The sequence below is a fragment of the Cyanistes caeruleus genome, chromosome 18 (genome assembly GCF_971803275.1).
Source record: "Cyanistes caeruleus chromosome 18, bCyaCae1.hap1.1, whole genome shotgun sequence".
Taxonomy (NCBI): Eukaryota; Metazoa; Chordata; class Aves; order Passeriformes; family Paridae; genus Cyanistes; species Cyanistes caeruleus.
Genome location: NC_141718.1, coordinates 2,771,338 through 2,790,804, shown reverse-complemented (window position 1 = coordinate 2,790,804; position 19,467 = coordinate 2,771,338). Strand labels below are relative to the sequence as shown.

General features: G+C 50.6%; 1 protein-coding gene across 2 annotated transcripts; it reads left to right on the top strand.

Moving 5' to 3' along the window:
* The first annotated feature begins 1,662 nt into the window (after window positions 1-1,662).
* Window positions 1,663-18,674, top strand: CAMKK2 (calcium/calmodulin dependent protein kinase kinase 2). 2 transcript variants are annotated; one of them, XM_086855379.1, is made up of 18 exons: window positions 1,663-1,769; window positions 5,974-6,090; window positions 6,518-6,983; window positions 7,784-7,831; window positions 8,242-8,295; window positions 8,437-8,488; window positions 8,578-8,711; window positions 9,321-9,357; window positions 10,119-10,140; window positions 10,431-10,519; window positions 10,741-10,940; window positions 11,031-11,084; window positions 11,540-11,613; window positions 11,985-12,072; window positions 12,319-12,414; window positions 12,952-13,080; window positions 14,964-15,064; window positions 15,426-18,674. In XM_086855379.1, the coding sequence occupies exons 3-18, from the start codon at window positions 6,690-6,692 to the stop codon at window positions 15,496-15,498; spliced, it is 1,545 nt and encodes a 514-aa protein (XP_086711505.1). In that variant the 5' UTR covers window positions 1,663-1,769; window positions 5,974-6,090; window positions 6,518-6,689; the 3' UTR covers window positions 15,499-18,674. The 2 variants fall into 2 exon arrangements, with proteins under 2 accessions (XP_086711505.1, XP_086711506.1); XM_086855380.1 differs by lacking the exon at window positions 12,319-12,414.
* Window positions 18,675-19,467: the final 793 nt, after the last annotated feature.

Here is a 19,467-nt window from a genome sequence, read left to right as displayed (position 1 = left end):
GGGGAATGGCTTCCCACTGGCAGAGTGCAGGGTTACAGGAGACACTGAGGAGAAATTCTTCCTTGTGAGTGTGGGGAGGGAGGCACTGGGACAGGATGCTCAGAGAAGGTGTGGCTGTCTCATCCCTGGAATGTCCAAGGCCAGGTCGGGTGAGGCTTGGAGCAGCCCGGGATAGCAGAAGATGTCCCTGCCCATGAGATGGTTGTTGAGGTCCCTTCTACCCCAAACCATTCTATAAATGAATCTGTGATGTGCTAGCATTGACTGCTGGCAACAAGATCCTCATTTTGGAAGAAAATTTCATTTTGGCTGTAGTGTGGTATTTGAGGGCAGATGGGATTGCACTCCTGTGAGTGTAAACCTTTAGTGAGTGCCAGTCACCTGGTGAATATATAAAGCTGAGCATCATCAAACCCCAGGAGATACCCTGCTTTGAAGCAGTAGATTTAACTGTGGCATTATCAGCAACGACAAAGCAAGACCAGACCTAAACCTGGTTCTGCTGGAGCCCAGCCAGGTAAGGAGGAAGAGAGAAGCACAAAGGTGTGGTTGAGACAAGGCTAGTCCGGTGTTAGTTTACACATTCCATTAATTAGTGCTGCATCGGGGCTGTTGGCAGATCATCACAGCCTTGATTTTAAAACTACGTTTCCAACAGCAAAGGGGAACCCAGCTTTGTGGAACACTGGTGATGGCTCATTGCATCTGCTGTGTTTTAATCAACATCGAGCAGTTTAATCCTTAAAATGTGCTATGGTAAGTGCATAAACCTGATTTTTAGAGTGGCTTTCAAGATTCTGGTCAGAAATAGAGTGTTTATTGACAAAGCTGGCATGGAGGGCTCGCTCTGCTCTGGGGAGCTCTACAGTGTCAAAGTGGTGCCTACAAACAAGCCTTGAAGCAAAATGAGGAAGAGGGTCTGGTCAGGCTGGGGCATTTGCATCTGCTCAAGGCTGAAGCTGCTGCTTCATGAAAAGAAAACCGGGGGCGGGCTTGGTGCAGAAATGGTGCTGGATGGAAATAAAAAGCAGCCCCAAATATTGGACAAAGCAAGGGATATGTTTACCGAGGGCTGGTGTCAGCTGGGGTGTTCAAGGCCCTACCCGTGAGCTCTGTCTCAGCGCTACAGAACTGCAACTTGTGTGGGAACTGTTCGGTGGTGGCCTCTGTGACATTTCCAAACAACTGTTTTCCAAACGTCCCCTTTAGGGGATGATCTGGGCAATGGCTCAGAGCGGGGAGCTGGCGCAGGTAACCCGGTTTGCCCCCAGCCGACCTGAGGCTGGAAGGCCAGTGCTGGCACGGGGTCAGGGGCAGGAAGCGGCGGCGGGGACACCGGGGCTCGTGTCCCTCCGAAGGGGACGCGGGGAGCCCGCAGCGGGGGCGGCGGCGGCGGGACCGGCCGGGGCTCCGCGCTGCATCCCGGGGGAGGTGATGCGGGGCCGCGCGGCCCCGGGGGAATAAAACACTGGGGGAAAACATTATAAATAAACAAAAGAACAAAACACACCCCGAGAGCGGCTTACAGGGGGCGGGCGAGCAGGATGCGGCTGCCCAGGGGGAAACCTGCCCTTCCCCGGGGCGGAGCGGGGCCTCCCTCTCTCCCTCCCTCCCTCCTTCCATCGCTCCCTCCCTCCTTCCCTCCCTCCTTCCCTCGCTGCCGCCGCCGGAGCGGAACCGAAAGCGAAGGCGGTGCCGGGCAGCCGCGCTCCGGCCCAGCGCGGCGGGGGCTGCGGGGGCTGCGGGGTCCCGGGGTCGCTCCCCGCCAGGTCGGTGCTGCGGGAACGGGCGGGGAGGCCGGGCGGGCCCGGGCGGGGGATGCGCCCGCGGTGGCGGAGACAAAGCCGCGCCCGGAGGGACCGGGCGGGCGGGGGCGGCCGAGGCGGGGATGGAGCGGGGATGGAGCGGGGATGGAGCCGGGGCTGGGGCTGCCCTGCGGGCGGCGAACGGCGTCGCCTCCGGACGGGGCTCTGTCGCGGGCGGGCCTGTGCGGACACCCCCGCGGTGCGGGCTCGGTGCTGTCATTTGCCCATCCCGCGCCGTGGCCGCCCGGGCCCCGCGGACATCCCGCTGCCGCCGGCCCCGACACGTGCGGCGGGACCGGCCGCACCACGGGCACGGCGATGGCACCGGCCGGACACACCGCGTGTCCTACAGACCCCACGGGACTCTGTCCGGGGCTTGAGGGCCGGGATCGGGGGTGCCAGGGAAAGATAGGCCATGGGGATGGGGAAAAGTGGGGGTTTTAAGGCCAAGGGGTAAGTGAGAGGGGGGATGGAGCTGGTGGAGCGAATGTGCACAGGGGACTGGTGTCATTAGAAGCCACAGGTTGGGTTGCTGCGAGTGACAGCGTGGTTAGGAGGTGAGATGCAGCCCTGCAGCCACGTGCACGGCACAGAGCATCAGGAGCATGAAGGTAACAGTCAAGACCAAGAGCAGAAGTGAGATGACCACGGGAAGCTGGTGTGATGGAGCTGCGGGCTGACTGCAATGCTGCAGGGGCAGAAACCACCCCTGGGGACACAGGAGCGGGTTCTCAGGGCCAGGGGGATGGCGCTGGGGAGAGGATGTGTGGCAGCTGTGGGCACCAGAGCTGCCTTCATGGCCCGCACCCACAGAGACAGCCCCTCTCCTGGGAGAAGGAGCCCTGTCCTTCTCCTGGTTCTCCATGAGAACTTTCTCTTGGGAAAAACACCAAACAAACCCCAAAAGCCCATACCTGAGTGTGCTGTGAGGGGTGTGTGATGGACCGGCGCTGTTCCAGGGAGGTAATTCAGAGGAGCCTTTGCTTTTGACTCTGCCCTAATGTCTTTTAAGTGGTGTTCACAAAGTGGAGAGCTGCTCTCATTTCGTCTCTTGAGGGCATCATGGGCTGGAGCTGATATTTCCAGGAAAGCTGGGAGTCACTTGGCAGTACTGGACAAGGTGATGGAGGTGTTCTGAACTTATCCTGGCCCATGCTCAACACCGTCTCTGCAGCTTATGCTCTTTTGGGATGCTCATTACACATTGCTTCAGCAGTATTAGGCAGTATCCTCAAAATTATAAAAAACCTCGGTAAAGATGTTTTTGTGACTCCTGTCGAAACCTGCTGCTGGGTGTTGTGACACTACAATGTTACCAGCCTGGCTTTGCATTTTTTTTCCCCAATTCTTTCCACCCTGTGTTGGCCAGGCCAGGTAATACAGGAAGCTCTTCCATTTGACCTGGGGATGATGAAAAGCTTTGCTGCTTGGGCACAGGGACCTGTCCTAGATGGGGCATGAGTGCCTGTTTCCAGTATCTCATAAATTTGGGTGTCCTCTGACTTCTAGAGAAGCTGCTGAGAGATTTTTTTTTTTTCCCCCATTAAAAGTCAGGTGGGGAATGCATATGGTCTTTGTATACTACAGTGACTAATATATTTCTGGCAAGGTCTGTGCTCACCCGTAGGAAGGGAAACTGGGATCGATGCCCCCATTGCTGCAGATGACACCACTCTTGGCATGGGCACTTCCACTGCTGACCGTGACCGGGGAAAGCAAAATAGCCACTGGACTGTGCCCAGGGAGACCAATAACTGCCCCAGGCTGGCCCTGCTTGGCTTTTAACCAACCTTCAGCAGTAGCAGGGGAGGATCTCTGCGAGTAAAATCAGCCCTGTTTTCGGTGTTTTGAGTTCAGTTTTTTTAAAAAAAAGCTGAAGTTATGGTTTGTGAGCTGACCCCCATGGAAGGATGGATGGAGGGGTCACTACTCAGCTGCCACCAAGTCTTACTCCCTTGGGAGGGTCTGATCCTGACACTGTGTCTGGCCTTGCCACAGTGACACAGATGTGGGGAAGGTGAGAGTGCAGCCCCTGCATCTGGGTAGAGAAACAGCTCCGGGGAGGGAAGGGCAGGCAGACGCATCCGGATGCTCTGATTTAAATCCCCAAGGTGCCACCCTCTGCACTCGCCCAGAATCGGTCAGCGTGGTCCCCTGCGGAGGTGGTCACATCCAGCAGGGCCCAGGCAGGGCCCACACGCTCTCAGCAGAGCTGGGGCGGCCCGAGGGGGCTGTGAAAATCCCTCACCCTCGCGGGGGCTGATTTCACTCCCATTCGCTTCCGCTCAAGCCACGTGGACGCTGAGCGAGCGGGAGAGCTGCTGCCAGGGTTTCACAGACCTCTTTTCATTTTAATATCCCTCTCCTTGCTGAATTAGATGCGAGACTGATTGCTTCGATAATCCTGCTGCAGCCGCTATGGGTTATATATGGATTGCAGCCAAAAGCTGTGCCGATAAATCATTCCTATACACCAGGCTGTTATATTTCCTGAGGATTTTGTGGGCATGTGCTGCTCCCTTTTACATAAGGATCTGCTGGAGTTCATACCAGAATGTGCTGCTTTTCCCCAGGCAAGGGCCCGGATGGGTTGGTGAAGCCAAAGCCCCCAGGCTGTATTTTCTCTCTTTGGGATTACTGCCCTCTTTTCAGCTATTTTACTTTTCTCTCTGGCTGGGAATACAGCTGTTCCCCACCTCCTCCTCCTCATGTTCTTATTAAGAATAACAGGGCTGTGTTCAACAGTGTGACTCCACTTTTGGGTTTCTCCCAGGGGAGGTGTCATCTCAGAGGGCAATTTCTGAAAACCCCCATCCTCTGACCCTTTGCACACATGTAGAGGGAAAACCCCTCTGATTTCCCACTTGAGCCGATGTTACGATGGGGCTTGGATGACTTTTAGTTTACAGAGCCTGGGGAAGCCTGCTTGAATTAATCAGACTTGATATGTTTATCCTGGTAAAGCCAATTAACTCCCGCCGGCCAGGACACGCTCAGCTCTCAAGTGTGACTGAGACTTCATAACTCAATTTTGCTCAAGCCTGGCAAAGTTTATCAGGAACCCTTGGAAATCGGGATACAGGCGATGCTCTGAGGGCAGGATGGGATGCCCAGCCGTTCTGTGGCACTGCTGGGGACTGGTGTTGCTACCAGTGATGTTCCTGGGGTGGTTTGATCCCAAGGCTGCCCCGATGAGCTGCCTTTTTTGGTGCGGCTGCAGAGCACGGTGAGGGTAGAGGGCACAGCTCTGTGCCGGCTCCAGCTTCAGGGCAGCTATTTATATGTGCCCACTGGAGGGGTGCCCAAAGCAGGCCAGGCAAATGGCCTCGAGATGCATCCCTGTGAATTCAGGATGAATGGGGGGGACTGTCTGTTTGTTTTAATCCATTTGGGAGTGCATTAAAACACACTGCCGTGGGCTGCCAGCAGCACTGCGGGGGGAATTTGACTTGGCTGGTGGCTCCTGGCTCTCTCATCCGGCAAAGCTCTGTCCAGGAGCGGATTCAGCCCCATGAAACTCGGTGTTTCTGGAATAGTTTGTCCTTGTTGCTGTTCATTGGCTTATTTATAGCCTTCCCATCCCTGTGCTTCTCCGTGCCTCGGAGCAGCGAGCGGTGCCGCGTTGGCTTCAGCTCCAGGCCTATCCCACTTGGGCACAAAAGCTCTGGTTTATAGATCAGTGTTGAAAACAGCAATTAGGCCATTGTGAAGCCTCGAGGACGGGGGAGACGATTTGATTTCTGTACTTGACCCATAATTTCTGCTGGGCTGATTCAGAGTGGTTGTGCTGCGGGTGCAGCATGGAAACTTCAATGGAGATGAGTGGAGCTAATTTTAACCGGCCGCCTCGTCGAGGTGTGGGAACCAGGCAGAAAAACGCCTCAAACCCTGTTCTTGCTCCTGGGCTGGTTGTTTCAGGATATTTTTTTTTTTTTTTTTCACTTCCTTCTGTGGCAACTTGTTAACCTAGAAATTAAAAACAGCACCAGTGTTGGGGCAGGGAAGAGCTATGGTTTACAGCCAACCAACCACTGACAGCCCCAGGTGCTGTGGGGTGCCTGGTGTGTGTAAATTAACATAATTTTCTCCTCTTTTTTAAGTTTCACTTAATTATTTGATTTTTTTTTTTTTAATTTTGGTTGCTAACAGTTTTCTCATTTATCTCAAGGTTTGGGGACCTGAGTTTTGCACAGAAAGCCACAGGGCAAGGAACAGAAATCACTGGCAATGATGGGCTGTGGGAGGAAGCAGTGAGCCAGGGGGCTGGTCCTGCACCCCACGCTTGGTAAGTGGGTCCCTGTGCCCCTGAACTGCTTTGTTTGGGGGAGCTTGGCAGAGATGTGCCCACTTGGAACAGTAAAGTAGGGAACTCAGTGGTATTTGTGCCAGTATAATGTGATTCTTTATCCTGACCCTTTCAAACAATCCCTCTGGAGTATTTCTGTAGTGGAGATGATGGAGCTGATATTCCCTGGAGGTGTTTAGATAAAAAGGGTGTAAGGAGCAGTGGCAGCAGCCCTAGGGTTGAGGCTGGCTCTGGCCTGGGGTCTGTCCTGTCTGTGGCAGGGTGATTGTACATCCTGGTGCCATCCTGCACCACTGCCCTTGGCTTCACCATTCCCTACGGAACTAATAAATCAATCTGTAGCACAATGACCAGCAGGAAATCCCAATTTCCGGAGAGCCTGGCTTGACCCACCCTGTGTTTGCAGGCACATCTCCCCACCGCAGCATGGCCAGGATGAGGCCATCGGTCCCTCCACGCCGCCACGTGTCCCCAGCAGCTCGCCCACCCCACAGCCCCTCTGCTGCGCCGGAGGCTGCGGCCGCCGAGCCCCCGCGGCGCTGCGGGACCCCCTGGCGCTGAGCCCCGGCCACGCCAGCATGGCCTCGCTCATCGTGGTGACCGAGCACGAGGGGAGCGCGAGCGAGGAGGAGATGGAGGTGCCCAGCAGCGAGGGCTTTGGGGATGGCCGCAAGCTGCACCTCTCTGGCCGCAAGCTGTCCCTGCAGGAGCGGCCGCAGCCTGCCCGCTCGCCCGGGAACGGCGACGGCGCCAACCAACGCTTCATCTACCCCTCCCTCCCTTATTCCCCGGTGACGTCCCCGCACTCCTCCCCACGGCTGCCACGGCGGCCAACGGTGGAGTCCAACCGTGTGTCCATCACGGGGCTGCAGGTGAGGGGGATGAACGTTACAGGTGAGGGGGATGAATGTTACAGATGAGGGGATGAATGTTACAGATGAGGGGAATGAATGTTACAGATGCGGGGGATGAATGTTTCAGATGAGGGGGATGAACGCTGCTCCTGCGGTTCTCCTGTCCTCATCTGCCTGGATTTTCCCACTGTGGCATTTCTTCTCACTTGTTTTTTTTGGGATAAACCCCCATGGCATGTCTGCAGGTGTGTGGCAGGGGGACATCCTGGGCCATGGGGAGAGCCCTCTGGGAGGTGAGACCCCAACTCACGGTTTTTTGTGCCTTTTGCTGATGCCACCAGCTCTCACGGCTGTGTTTGATGGAAACCAGGACTGTAGCGCAAGTTTCTTTCTTTACTCCTTAAAAACAAAAAAAGAGAAGTTAACTGATATCTAAAGAGAAAACAGGCCTGCCTGCCCCCAGCCTGACAGAAAACAGGCAGCAAGTGGCTGCTTTGCCCAGAAGAAATAAAATTACTCGGTGCCAGGTCACCAACATTAAACCCCTCAGGGCTCTCGGTCTCTCTCGTTCCACATGAGTGGACAGGACAGCATGGTCTGCCCGGGTGTTCACGTTTGCAATTAGCCATCTATAAATACATCAACGTGTGGCTTGGTGGGTGGCTTTTTTATGAATCAAAGCTGCCCAGCCCCACGTGGGTGCTTGGGCAGAGCAGGTCGGGGTGTGAGTTTGCAGAGAAAGTTTTGCTGGAGATTTAAAAGGAGAAGAGCAAACGAGAGCAGTTCTCATGCCAAACTTCCCTGTTCTCTCCCCACAGGACTGTGTGCAGCTCAACCAGTACAAGCTGAAGGATGAAATCGGGAAGGTGAGTATTGGGTTTGGGGTAGGAGAAAGGGTTTAGGGTTAGGAGGGTGTCAGGCTTGCTTTAATTTTCCAGTCATAGGAATGTTCCAGAATGGAGCAAGTCCAGCCACTCACCACAGCAGCACTTTGGTACTCGCTGTTCTATTCTGAGTGGTGCCAGTTGAATTGTATATTTTTAAAATTATTACTAATTTTCCCCCTTCCCCCTCCCTCCCACACAATGGGGCATTTGAAGCTTTTCTTTGCTGTCAGTGTGATGTCAGACCGTACACCCCCCTGCTCGTCCCAGCATCGCCCACCAGCTCTGCGATCCCTGTGGGGTGGGTTTGCGGAGGAGCCAGAGCCTGGTTTGGTGATGTGGGTTTTCTGGATTTTCCCTCACTTGTGCCCCATGTCTGTGCCCCTCTCCAGGGCTCCTATGGGGTGGTGAAGCTGGCCTACAACGAGGATGATAACACCTACTATGTGAGTAGCTCACAGCCCTGGAGCCTGCAGCAGGGCAGGTGGGAGGGGGATGGATCCCCTCTGGTGACTCCCTGCCCCATCCCACCAGCCACATTTTATCCTTGACTTGCCCCAAATTCCACATTTGTTCTCCTCTTGCAGGCAATGAAGGTTCTCTCAAAAAAGAAGCTGATGAGACAGGCGGGCTTCCCCCGTAAGTGGCAGAAAGCCTTTTGGGTGGGTGATATTTTGGGGATCCTGGGGGATTGTTCCCAACTGGACACATCTTCGCCTTTCCCACAGGCCGCCCTCCGCCCCGCGGGGCCAAAGCTGCTTCCGAGGGCTGCCTGCAGCCCAGAGGGCCCATTGAACAGGTCTACCAGGAGATTGCCATCCTGAAGAAGCTGGACCACCCCAACGTGGTGAAGCTGGTGGAGGTAAGTGCTGGTCTCTTTCCAAAATTCATCCTTGAGTGTGACGGAGCCTGAATGCTGCAGGGATAGGTTGGGTGAAGGGGAGCAACCCCAGGAGGGGGCAAGGGCAGGTCCTGCCTTTGGGAGAATTGTGTTTTCCTTGGTTTAAAAGGTTTTTCATTCTCACCTCCCAAAATATTTTTTTATTCCCTGCTTAGAAAGGGAAATGCAGAAAAACGTTTCTTCTATGGAGGAAACAAGTGCTGAGACAGGTTTTGGGGGAAGAACTGGTGTTTCTGTGAGTTCAACAGTGCAGCTGCCTTGCCCTCCACCCACTGCCTGTACGAAACAGTCCAAAAATCAAGAATTAAGGATGTGCAGGCTGGAGTTTATTTGGCTCATGAGTCAGATGATGCTTCCTGTGTGTTTTAAATATTTGCTTCCTTGAAGTACAGCTATATCTCTGTCCTCTTTTTTTCCCCTACTCTTGTGGGTAGAAGCTCAGAGATGAGCAGACCGTGCTGGTGGTGCAGATGGTGCAGAACTGAGATGGCTGCTAAATAAAATAACACAATGCTTAATTTGCAAGGTTTTCTAGGCACTGTTTCATTGCCTTTTTGCTTTTTTTGGCAGGTCCTGGATGACCCCAGTGAGGATCACCTGTATATGGGTAACTGCTCACTGCCCTGGGGTGTCAGAGGGATGGGTCAAAAGGTTCCCACTGTGTTTTGGAACAGCTCTGTGTGGGGCTGGGTCTCTCCTTTACTGTGGGTATACCCTGGGTGTGCTGGAGGAGCAAATGAGATGCAGTCTGGGTTGTGAACAGAGACAAGAATGCTTTATAGCACTTTTTTGACCTTAATTCGACACCAGGCATGCTTTGCCATGAGAGGCACCAGTGTTGATGCTCTCAGCTTTGAAGCCAGGCTGATGGAAAGTAGTTTTATTTCTTTGACTTCCGGAAAAAAAACATGAGTTGATTTTCCAAGGTACAAATGAGCCACATCCAAACCTGCCTGGCAGACTGCAGTTGTTTGCTTGATGTAAATACAAAAGTCTTGGAGAAAACATTTTTTTCCATCATTTATGTTCAGCCTGTACTAGTGGAGGAGCATGTGATATCTTCATGGCCAAGTGCTGAGGTTTGCCCAGGGTGTGGGCTAAGCCTTTTTGGTGGCAAACTGACTTTCTGTGTGCCATGGAGGGCACTTCACAATGCTGAAGCTGCAGCACTGAGAAGATAGTTGGCAGCATCCCCTTAACTGAAAATGGGAGCAACCCAAATGCCTTGCACAAGACAGCATCTCCTTTTTAAAAATATATTATTTTTAGAATTTTTGTTATTAAAATAATTGCTTTTGTGCTGAGGCTGTGCTCGCAGGAGCTGTACCCTGTAAGCGATCTGTAATCACCTTCTCTTTTGTGTTGCAGTGTTTGAACTGGTGAAGCAGGGGTGAGTACTGAATTCCAGATTTAATCCTAACACTCGAACATGAGATGGGTTTGTGGGTGGCAGAGCTTGGCCAAGGAGGTGGGAATGGGGTGCAGAGGTGATGGGGAGGTTCATGGTGGGGCTTGAGGTTCGAGAAGCATCTCCCCAGTCTGGTTACAGCTGAGTACACCCTGTGTACTGTGTGCCTGTGTTTGGGGTTGTGTGCTGTCACCAGCCAGTGACAAAGCCTTCAGGCCCTGTTTCAGCACACCTGGGTGGGGAATGAACTCCATTCTCTGTTGCCTTCACAGCCCTGTGATGGAAATCCCAACCTTGAAACCTCTCAGTGAGGACCAGGCTCGGTTTTACTTCCAGGATCTGATCAAGGGCATTGAATACTGTAAGTGTCTCTGCAAAAACGATGGGATTTCTTATTTTTGGCTATTTTTCTGAACACCTGAAGCTGGCCTTTCTGCTGGTGTACAGTGCTGTTTTTGGTGGCTCATGCTGCACAGGGGCTTTTAAAGCTGGGGCTGGTTGTGGTGTTAGCAGAAGGAGCCGCATGGAGACCGTGTGGCTCCTTTGCTGCTGCTGCACCACTCATTGTCCCTCTGGCTGCAGTGCACTATCAGAAGATAATCCATCGGGATATTAAACCTTCCAACCTCCTTGTGGGGGAAGATGGGCACGTCAAGATCGCAGACTTTGGAGTGAGCAACGAGTTCAAGGGAGCTGATGCCCTCTTAACCAACACAGTGGGCACTCCTGCCTTCATGGCCCCAGAGACACTCTCAGAAACCAGGAAAATCTTCTCTGGAAAGGTATTTCATAGCAATTTGAAAGGTCTTGGACTAACCTTGCACACACATAAATCTTGTTACAGATTTAACTATGGTTTCTTCACTCTGCAGGCTTTGGATGTCTGGGCTATGGGGATTACACTGTACTGCTTCGTGTTTGGGCAGGTAATGAGATGGATTTTTCAGTGCTGTTGGTTTTGGGGGTTGGTTTGTGCCTCCCATATTCCAGGTAATCAGTGGGACTGGTACCTTGTGTTCCTGTTCAAGCTGAGTGGAGATGAGGATGTGTGGATGGAAATGGGAAACCTTTGCCTGTCCCTGTGGTGGGTGCAGACAAAAGGGCTGGGCTCCTCTTCTTCCCCAGTTGAAAAAATTCTGTGCCTGGGCAGATTTTTTAGGAAAGGAGCTCTTGTGGTAATTGGTAATTTTTGGTTAAATGTTTTTCTTCGTTGCGTTTAAAAGTAGATATTGATATAATTGGAAATCTTCTGGGATTTCTCTGTAACTGGCTCTTTGCTTTCCTTCAAAGCCTGTGAGCTCCTGATGCTCCTCTAGCTGCCCCACTGCTGTCTCTTAACAGAGGCTGTTGCTTTCCTCATTGCTCTTTTTCTTTGTGGTAGTGCCCTTTTATGGATGAAAGGATTTTGAGTTTACACAATAAAATCAAGACCCAAACTTTGGAGTTCCCAGACCAGTAAGTACTCAAAAACAAAACCAACCCATCAATCCTTATTTTACAGCTCATTTGAGTTGTTTCCCAAGCACTGCCAGGGTAGGGCTAGCCCTACTCTTCTGTGGTTTTGTGAAACTCAGGCTTTGAGTTAGTCTCTTCCTGCCCTGTACATGTGGGATCACACTTCAAATTGACTTAAAAGGGAATATTTTGCTTTTTCTGGGGGTTTGGAGAGGAGGGGGTGTACAAGAACCTCCCTGTTGGGCCTGGAGCTCAGCCTCTCAGCCCAAAAGGCCCACAGTAGCTGGCACTGAGATGAAGAACATCCACTGAGATGAAGAGGCAGCATCCATTCCTTTCCCTATCTCATCTCTCCCTTCTTCCTTCCACAGGCCAGAAGTTACGGACTTCTTGAAGGATTTGATTACACGGATGTTGGATAAAAATCCTGAATCTAGGATTTCGGTCCCAGAAATCAAGGTACTGACCCAGCATCCTGGTGTTGGCTGTGGCTTCACTTCTGTTGGGTTCTCCTTGCTCGGCTATTTTTGGGAGTCAGTTTGACCGCGCCAGGCTAGGTCCTCCCCCTGTGCCCAGGGCCCCTGGGCAGGTAAGTCCCAGCTCCTTCCCCTGCTCCGGGACCTGCTCAGCTTTGGGACCTTTGGTGCCTATAGAAGTTGCAGGCAAAAGGAAATCCCCTGAGTACAGTATTTCCTCTGCTACCAGGAAAGTACTGTGCAACAGCCTTTCGCAGGAGATTTCTGGTCCTTCGCCCCTGCGGGAGCCTGGAAGGGGCGAGAAGCTGAGAGAATGGAGACCAAGGTAGGGGGAAAGGATTGCGGGGGAATTGTGGAACCGTTTTGTGATCCTCCTGCAGCCGACCAAGTCACCAGGTGTGTGGGCAAGGAGAAACAGGGATTCTGCCTTCAGTCAAGGATTAAAGCAGGTTCAGAATGAGGGTTCAGTGGGTCTTGCCATCACTGATGCTCATGTCTGTGAACTGGAATAAATCGCTCCTGCTTCCTGGTGTGGTCTCATCCATAAGATGATGAGTGAAGATAGGTCTCCTTCCCTAAAGCCCAGAGATGCCCAGTGCTGTAGGTCACCAAGGTTATGGCTTGGTTGTGTAGCTGTGGATGAGCCACACCATGGTGTTTTCTGCACTGGGCTGTGCAGTTCCTGGTGGCACCAAGGTGAGCTGGCTCACCAGTGACATGGCACATCCCTGCCCTGCTCCCTGGCATTTCAGGAGCACATAGGGGCCATAGCTTGGACAAGGAGATGCGTTTGCCAGGCTTGTGTTGTTTGAGTTACGAAAAAGAGGAAATCGTTCCTGACAGGCTGTGTTATTAATTGAAGTTGCACCCTTGGGTCACCAAGAACGGAGCGGAGCTGCTGCCCACGGAGGATGAGAACTGCACTCTCGTCGAGGTGACGGAGGAGGAAGTGGAGAATTCAGTCAAGCACATCCCCAGCCTGGCCACCGTGGTGAGTACAAAGGAGTTGATGGTCTATGGATGCACAGTGGGGTCCATGCTGACTGCTGGGGTTGGCCCTGAGCAGCTGGAGTTCTGCTGAAGGGCAAAAGCATTGGGCAGGATTAGAGCAAAAACCTTCCCTCACTTGGAAACAAGTGCTGCAAGACACTCGGGTGTCTCAGGGTCTCAGCAGCTCACTGGATGTGGCTGTACCCCACAGTGCATGGGAATATTTTAAAGGTGTTCCAAAGGCAACTGTCAGTGGGTTGCTGGTCTTCACGCTTGAGCTGGCTGCCTAAATATCACTGTATTTGTTCAGGGCAAAAGAGCATCTGGTCCAGAACCTGCCTGTGGCCAGGACCAGGTGTTTTGGCCAGGCACAAGGAGTTCCTGCCCTGTTCTGCCTGTCCAGCTGTAGGGGCTGTGGGAGCTTCCCAGGATGGAAGTTTTATCTGGGCCACGACGTGCATCAGCCCCCGCCTGGAGCTATTCTTGGTGACTTCATCTCATCTCTTTTCAAGCTCATATTTTTATTCTCTGCAACCCACTGTGGTGGTGAGAACCATACTGTAACCCTGTCCTGTGTGAAAAGTGAAATCCTTTGTGGTTTTGAACCTAATGATTTCTTCGGATGCCGTCAGCCCTTACGTTAGGAGAAACAGCAAGTGACCATTCACAGTTCCCTGGTGTGGTGTTAGCTGCCTGTAGGCACCCAGGCTGTGATTTTTTTGAAGAACAGGTTTCTCTTTGAAGCTCCTTTTCCACCTCATAGCTGTGCCCACATCTGGCCTCATTTCTGGAGCTTCTCTCCCTTTTGGGTACCCTGCAGAGATCTCACTGACCACAGACATGTGAATAATCAAATATGCCTTGTGTTGCCCAGGATGAAAAAGCAGATGTTGCTCTAAAGACATCACAGTTGATGAGGGCTTTACCCCTTTTTCCTGTTCAGAGGGGACTTGATCAGTAGGCTCAGTGCTCCCAGCCCTGTTGAAATCCAGGTGTGTTCAGCACAGCTCAAAGCAAATCAGATTTCACTGCACATCTTTGACTCTTAAATAACACACTGCCTTCCAGGCAGATGTGATATTTTCACATTTGCATTTGATCTTCAAGATTACCCTCTGGTGCCTGATCTTTGTGCAGCCAAGTGCAGGTGTTGACGCTCCAGTATGAGATTCATTCACGTGGCTTTGACTTTACACACTCTCACCTTCAGACACAGAACAGCTCTCTGTGTGTCCTGGTGAGCAGACACACGAGGCACAAAGGATGAGAAGCAATATCAGATGAAGCCTGGGGCTCTCAGGGATGCTCCTGCCAAGGCAGGGTCCAGTGCTGCTCACCTTGTTGTCTGCTCCCACCAGCAAAGCAGGATGGGGGATGCCAGGGAAGGATCCTGACACATCTCTGTTTCACCAGTCTCTGATTGGTATTTTGGACACAAAGCTAGACAAATGGCCAGCTTTTCAGTTTGGTTTCGGATGAACATTAAGGTAAAATCATGCCAGTTTCTTCCTCTCTCCCTTTCCAGTGAATTATTTTGCCAGGTAATCATGGAGGACTGGGAATTTGCAGGTATTGGATGCAGTAATCAGTAAAACTTACTTCTGGGCAGGAAAGAAACCTCCCAGACTTATCTTTGCTCTCCTTTCCAGCCTCTTAGCCTTAGTGTGGCTCTCACCTGCAAGGGTTCCAGATGAGGATACAGCCCCTGTATTAAGCAGATGAAGACTTGCAAAGATCCTTCCTTCTGATTTCTGTTCTTTTAATAGTTGATTTTGACTTGTTTTCACTCGTTTATTTAATTGCTTGGTCATGAAAGTTGGATGTTCCTGTTGCTCTTGAATGAAGGAGAAAGCAGCTCTGATGAACTGCATTCTGGTTTTGCAGATCTTGGTTAAAACGATGATCCGAAAGCGATCCTTTGGGAACCCATTTGAGGGGAGCAAGAGGGAGGAGCGGTCACTGTCTTCCTCTGGGAACCTGCTGCCGTAAGTGTCATCACCTCACTTCAGCCACAAAATACAGTTGTATGTTTTTCTGATGCTCTGGAGGAGAAATTAAATAGCTGGGTTTGAAACTTTCATGGGGGCCATGACTGGGACATTCACACCCTGTTTGTCTGATCTGTAACTGCTTTATGAGATTTTTGTGACATGGAATATCCTGCTGTTCTGATGGGATGAAAAACTTCTTTTTATGGCACTTTCCAGCCTGTTAAGTGGGGAGAGATGATACATCCACAGCATCCCGAAGATCCCATGGCAGGGAAGGGGCAGAAACTGGTGTCTCATGGCCTGCTTTGCCTTTTTCTGATTCACTCAGCAGCTGTTTCATTTCCTTTGAAAACAGGAAACAAGGCAGTGAAGATAACCTGAAATGCAACGACTTGCCCAATGTGGGAGAGGAGGAACTTCTTTCCTGAACGTGGACTTCATGGTTCTGTTGAGCAGCTCAATCCAGGGCACGTCACCAAGCGTGCACTGGGGACGAGGTGACCAGAGCCCAGAGCAAACACAGCATGACATGGCGCTATCTCAGTACAATGCTGGATGTAGAGCTCACATAGCAGCATGTTATCACGTGTTATCAGACATCTGATTATTTGCCATAAACATGGAACATCTCCGATCACTTGGACTGCTGACTTCTGGTGGGAGAGGTGCTGGCAGACAGCGGAGAGGTGAGCGGTGGTGGTGAGCAGCAACAGGGCTTTGCAAAACAAAACCCACAGCAGCCAAAGGAAAATGGAACTGCTTTTAGCTGTTTGGAACTGCTTTTAGCTGGTTTTAATGCCAAATAATTTGCAGGGAGTGACGCCAGCGTCCCAGGGGCACGGTGCCCATCACGTGGCCGTGGGCACGCACAGAAGGGTGAAGCTTTTGCCAAGTGGGATACACAGCAGTAAAACCAACCACACGTGTGCACTTTGAGAGTTCACGACCTACCAGGAATGTTGTTGCATCTATTTCTTGTCGTTCTGGTTTGTTTTTAATTGACACCTTTTTAACTGCATGGGAACAAAGCAAAAACCCACCTTTTCAGCTTTTTAAAGAATGCCTACCTTTGTGAGCCAAGTTGTATGAAACAGCATCTTCAGGACGTTCAGAAAGTGAGGTTAATTATCTCCTCAGGTAATTAACACCTTTTCAGAGGCCTTGGTGTGACCAGGACTTGGTAAGTTAGGTATTCAGTGTATGAAAGGAAAAGGTATCTAAGGGCTTAAGTTCAGTTTGAACTACTTTTGCTGCAGACATATGAGTGAAAGGTGGTGTTTAGAATGTTTTAAATAACAGAAGAAGCACTAACAGTTTGTTTCTAAATATTTTACTTGATCTAGGTAGATATACTATAAAATATAAAATTCAGGGTAAAATCCTTCACTTCCATGTACATTACATGGTTTACTACAATTAAAAATTATAAAACTTATGCTGTTTTTTAAGTATAGACTTAGGGCTTGCTTAGAATTTAAGATCTTAATGATTAGCTAGTAATTTTCAAAGAAACGTTTGTTTTCCAAACTCTTAATCGGGATTCTGGGGCCAATGCTATGTATTTTTTGCAAGTTTGTTACCAGTAATTTGTGAATGCCTGTGGATCAGAGGCTTGTTAGTAAATTAAGTGTATATCTAGTTCATGGATTGTTTCTTACCAAGAGCTCTTTCACCTTCAGTCAGATTACTCTGATTATTTGTGGTGCTTGTACAAAATAATAATCTGTCGTGGTGGGAGAGACTCTGGTGTTCAGACTCACTTTCCCAAGTTCTCTGTGCTTGGATAAAGCTGGAGAACGAGGAGCCAGGGTTTGCCTGGGGAAAGGGGTCATGGTAAGTACAGTTGTTTTGTGGATAGACCGTGGGACTAGGGGGCAAAAGGTCTCATTTTCTTCCTTTCTCAGTCTGATGTGGTTATGTGACAGAGAAGGAGGATTTGAATCTCCCAAGCTTGTGAGGGACTGATAAGATGTAATTCTTTGCCCTCAGGAGGAAGGCACTAGGAGACTGCCAAGTGTCTTGATTAATGGTAAGATCTCTGCCTGTTAACACTGGCCATGGATGCCCTGCCTTTAGAAAGTGACCGTTCCCTTGTCTTCCTTTATGTTATCTGGGCAGCACAAGCAGCAGCGTGCTGAGGTCCTTGGCCCCGCTACAGTCAGACCTGGCCTGGTAATTCCTGGTTAGGACTGGTTTTTGTTAAAGCCAGGACAGCATTAGCAAGGGTGCAGATGCCTACTCAAACTGTCCCTTACACCTTTTGATTACTTGAAGCGATGTTCCCCCTGAATTGCAATTCTTTATGGAAGCATTGTGCTGCTGGCCTCTCTCCAAAGCCAGTGAGGACAGTTGGTGGTTTAGGAGCAATACTACGGAGTTTGGAGCCATAAGACACGCACTGTTTTCCTCCCATTTTAGTCCGAGGCTATGCCAAAGCCCTGCAGCTTCAGCTATAGGAAAACCAAACAGGTAACTTGGGGGCCAGCACTACTACAGCTGCCTGCTCCCCCTCCACAGGACTTTTCATTTTGGAAATGTGTGTGAGTGGGCAGCTTGGTTCTCTAACCCTGCAAATGGACTTGATCTGCCAAAAAAAAATGTAAAAAGCTAGGGGATCCGATTCTTTGTGTGTAGTACATAGCAATGTGTGTGGTGTGTTTGCTAGAGGTGTGTTGTAGAGATCTCTGTGCTGCCCATCCCTGGGTGTGATTTGCCAGGTGAGACAGTTTACATTGACCAAACAGGTCTGCCAGGTGTAACGCAGCTTCTCAACAGCTGTACCAGCTCCCTGATGCCCAGCCAGTCTCTGGGCCTCACATGCTCCACTGATCAGTGTCTGACTGCCTGCATGGGCTTAGTTCTAAAGGATGCTAAACCCAGCGCTTCCCCCAGGTGCTCTCCAGACTGAGCATCCCTCAGTGCAGGCTCTGGTGGGGCTGCAGCCAAATGCACATTTCGGAAAGAAACACAATGTGGATTTTTCTGGTTGGTCAGCTCTGTTGAAAGCATAAAGCGTGGCCATGTGAGGGAGATCTCTCTAAATGCATGACCTGTTAGAGAAGCTGTACTGTGTATATAAACCTGCTCAGTTCCCCAGCTGCTGTTCCCTAGTAGTAATGCTGGCTTTCTCCTTATAGTGAAGTGAACATTTTGCTTGTGCCTTGGAACTGGGCGATAGCTTGATTTCCCCAACTCCCTTCCTTCCAAGCAAGCCCGGTGCTGACTGTGGGCTTATTGCTGGGTACTAAGCCTTTTTGGCTCTGAAAGCACACAGGAAAGTGCTAAGGGGAAACCAGGCCTCTTATCTGGGTAGTTTTCCATGGTGGTCCCCTCTTACCTATCAGGCAATTGATCTGTTTCTTTTCTAAGGTCCTGAACTATTCCTGATTTTTATACTGTTTGTTTAATGACCAAGGCTTGTGTTTCACTCCTACCCCTGTATTATGCATTTAACTTTATCAGGTGTATCAAGTTTAAATACTGTGTATTTACCACTTTTAAATTATATTACCTAAGAAGAAAGAATAAACCAACAACTAAGTGTTTTTCCACACAGATGTTCAAGCTTCACTGTACAAGTTGAAATAAATGACATGCAACCAAACCCAGAGTTAGTTGATCAACTGGAACCATTATTCTGTTTGAGTGGTCTTTATCAAGGTGTGAGAGTTTGGTTGTTGGAAGAGGAATCTGAAAGCACTCTCCTATGTTAATGAAGTCTGGTGCTCTACCATTACTGGGGATCTTGGGCTAGGATGAGACCACAGCAGCTTGAGCATTGTATAATCCAAACTGAGTGTTCACATGCCCAGATGAGCGCTGACTCTTGGAAGGGCACTCTTTGAGCTGGGACACAACTTAGTGCTCAACAGCAGCAGGCACATAAAGAGTAAAACAAAATGATAATGCTGTGGTTTACCCATTGTGCTGCTGGAGAAAGGAGCCAGGATGCTGGAGGTATGGAATAGATCCCAGGGCTCTGTAACACCAGAAAAGGTTCAGAGAAATGGAAGACCTGGACTTGGTGAGTCAGTGTGATCACTAGAGGTGCTCAAGGCCATGTGAATATAAAAGCTAACAAATCCACTTCAGTCAAATTGTGTAAACCCATTAAATGCAGCAGCCCAAACACAGGGCTGGTGTGGTGGTGAAAGGCACGGGAGGTGTGCCAGGGAATAACAGATCTGTTCTTCCAAGCAGTTGGTAACAGCACTTAAAGTCCCTAAAATCTTGGCCTCTGACTTACAAGTCTTTTCCCTTTGAGAGAATTTAAGGCAACAGACATGGACAAGGTGTCAGGAGAACCAAGGCAGAGCAGCTGTAGTTGCAGCAGCACTTCTGCTGAGAGAATCAAGAAGCAATGCCCACAGAGCCCTGGCTTTGATAGCCCTCCACTA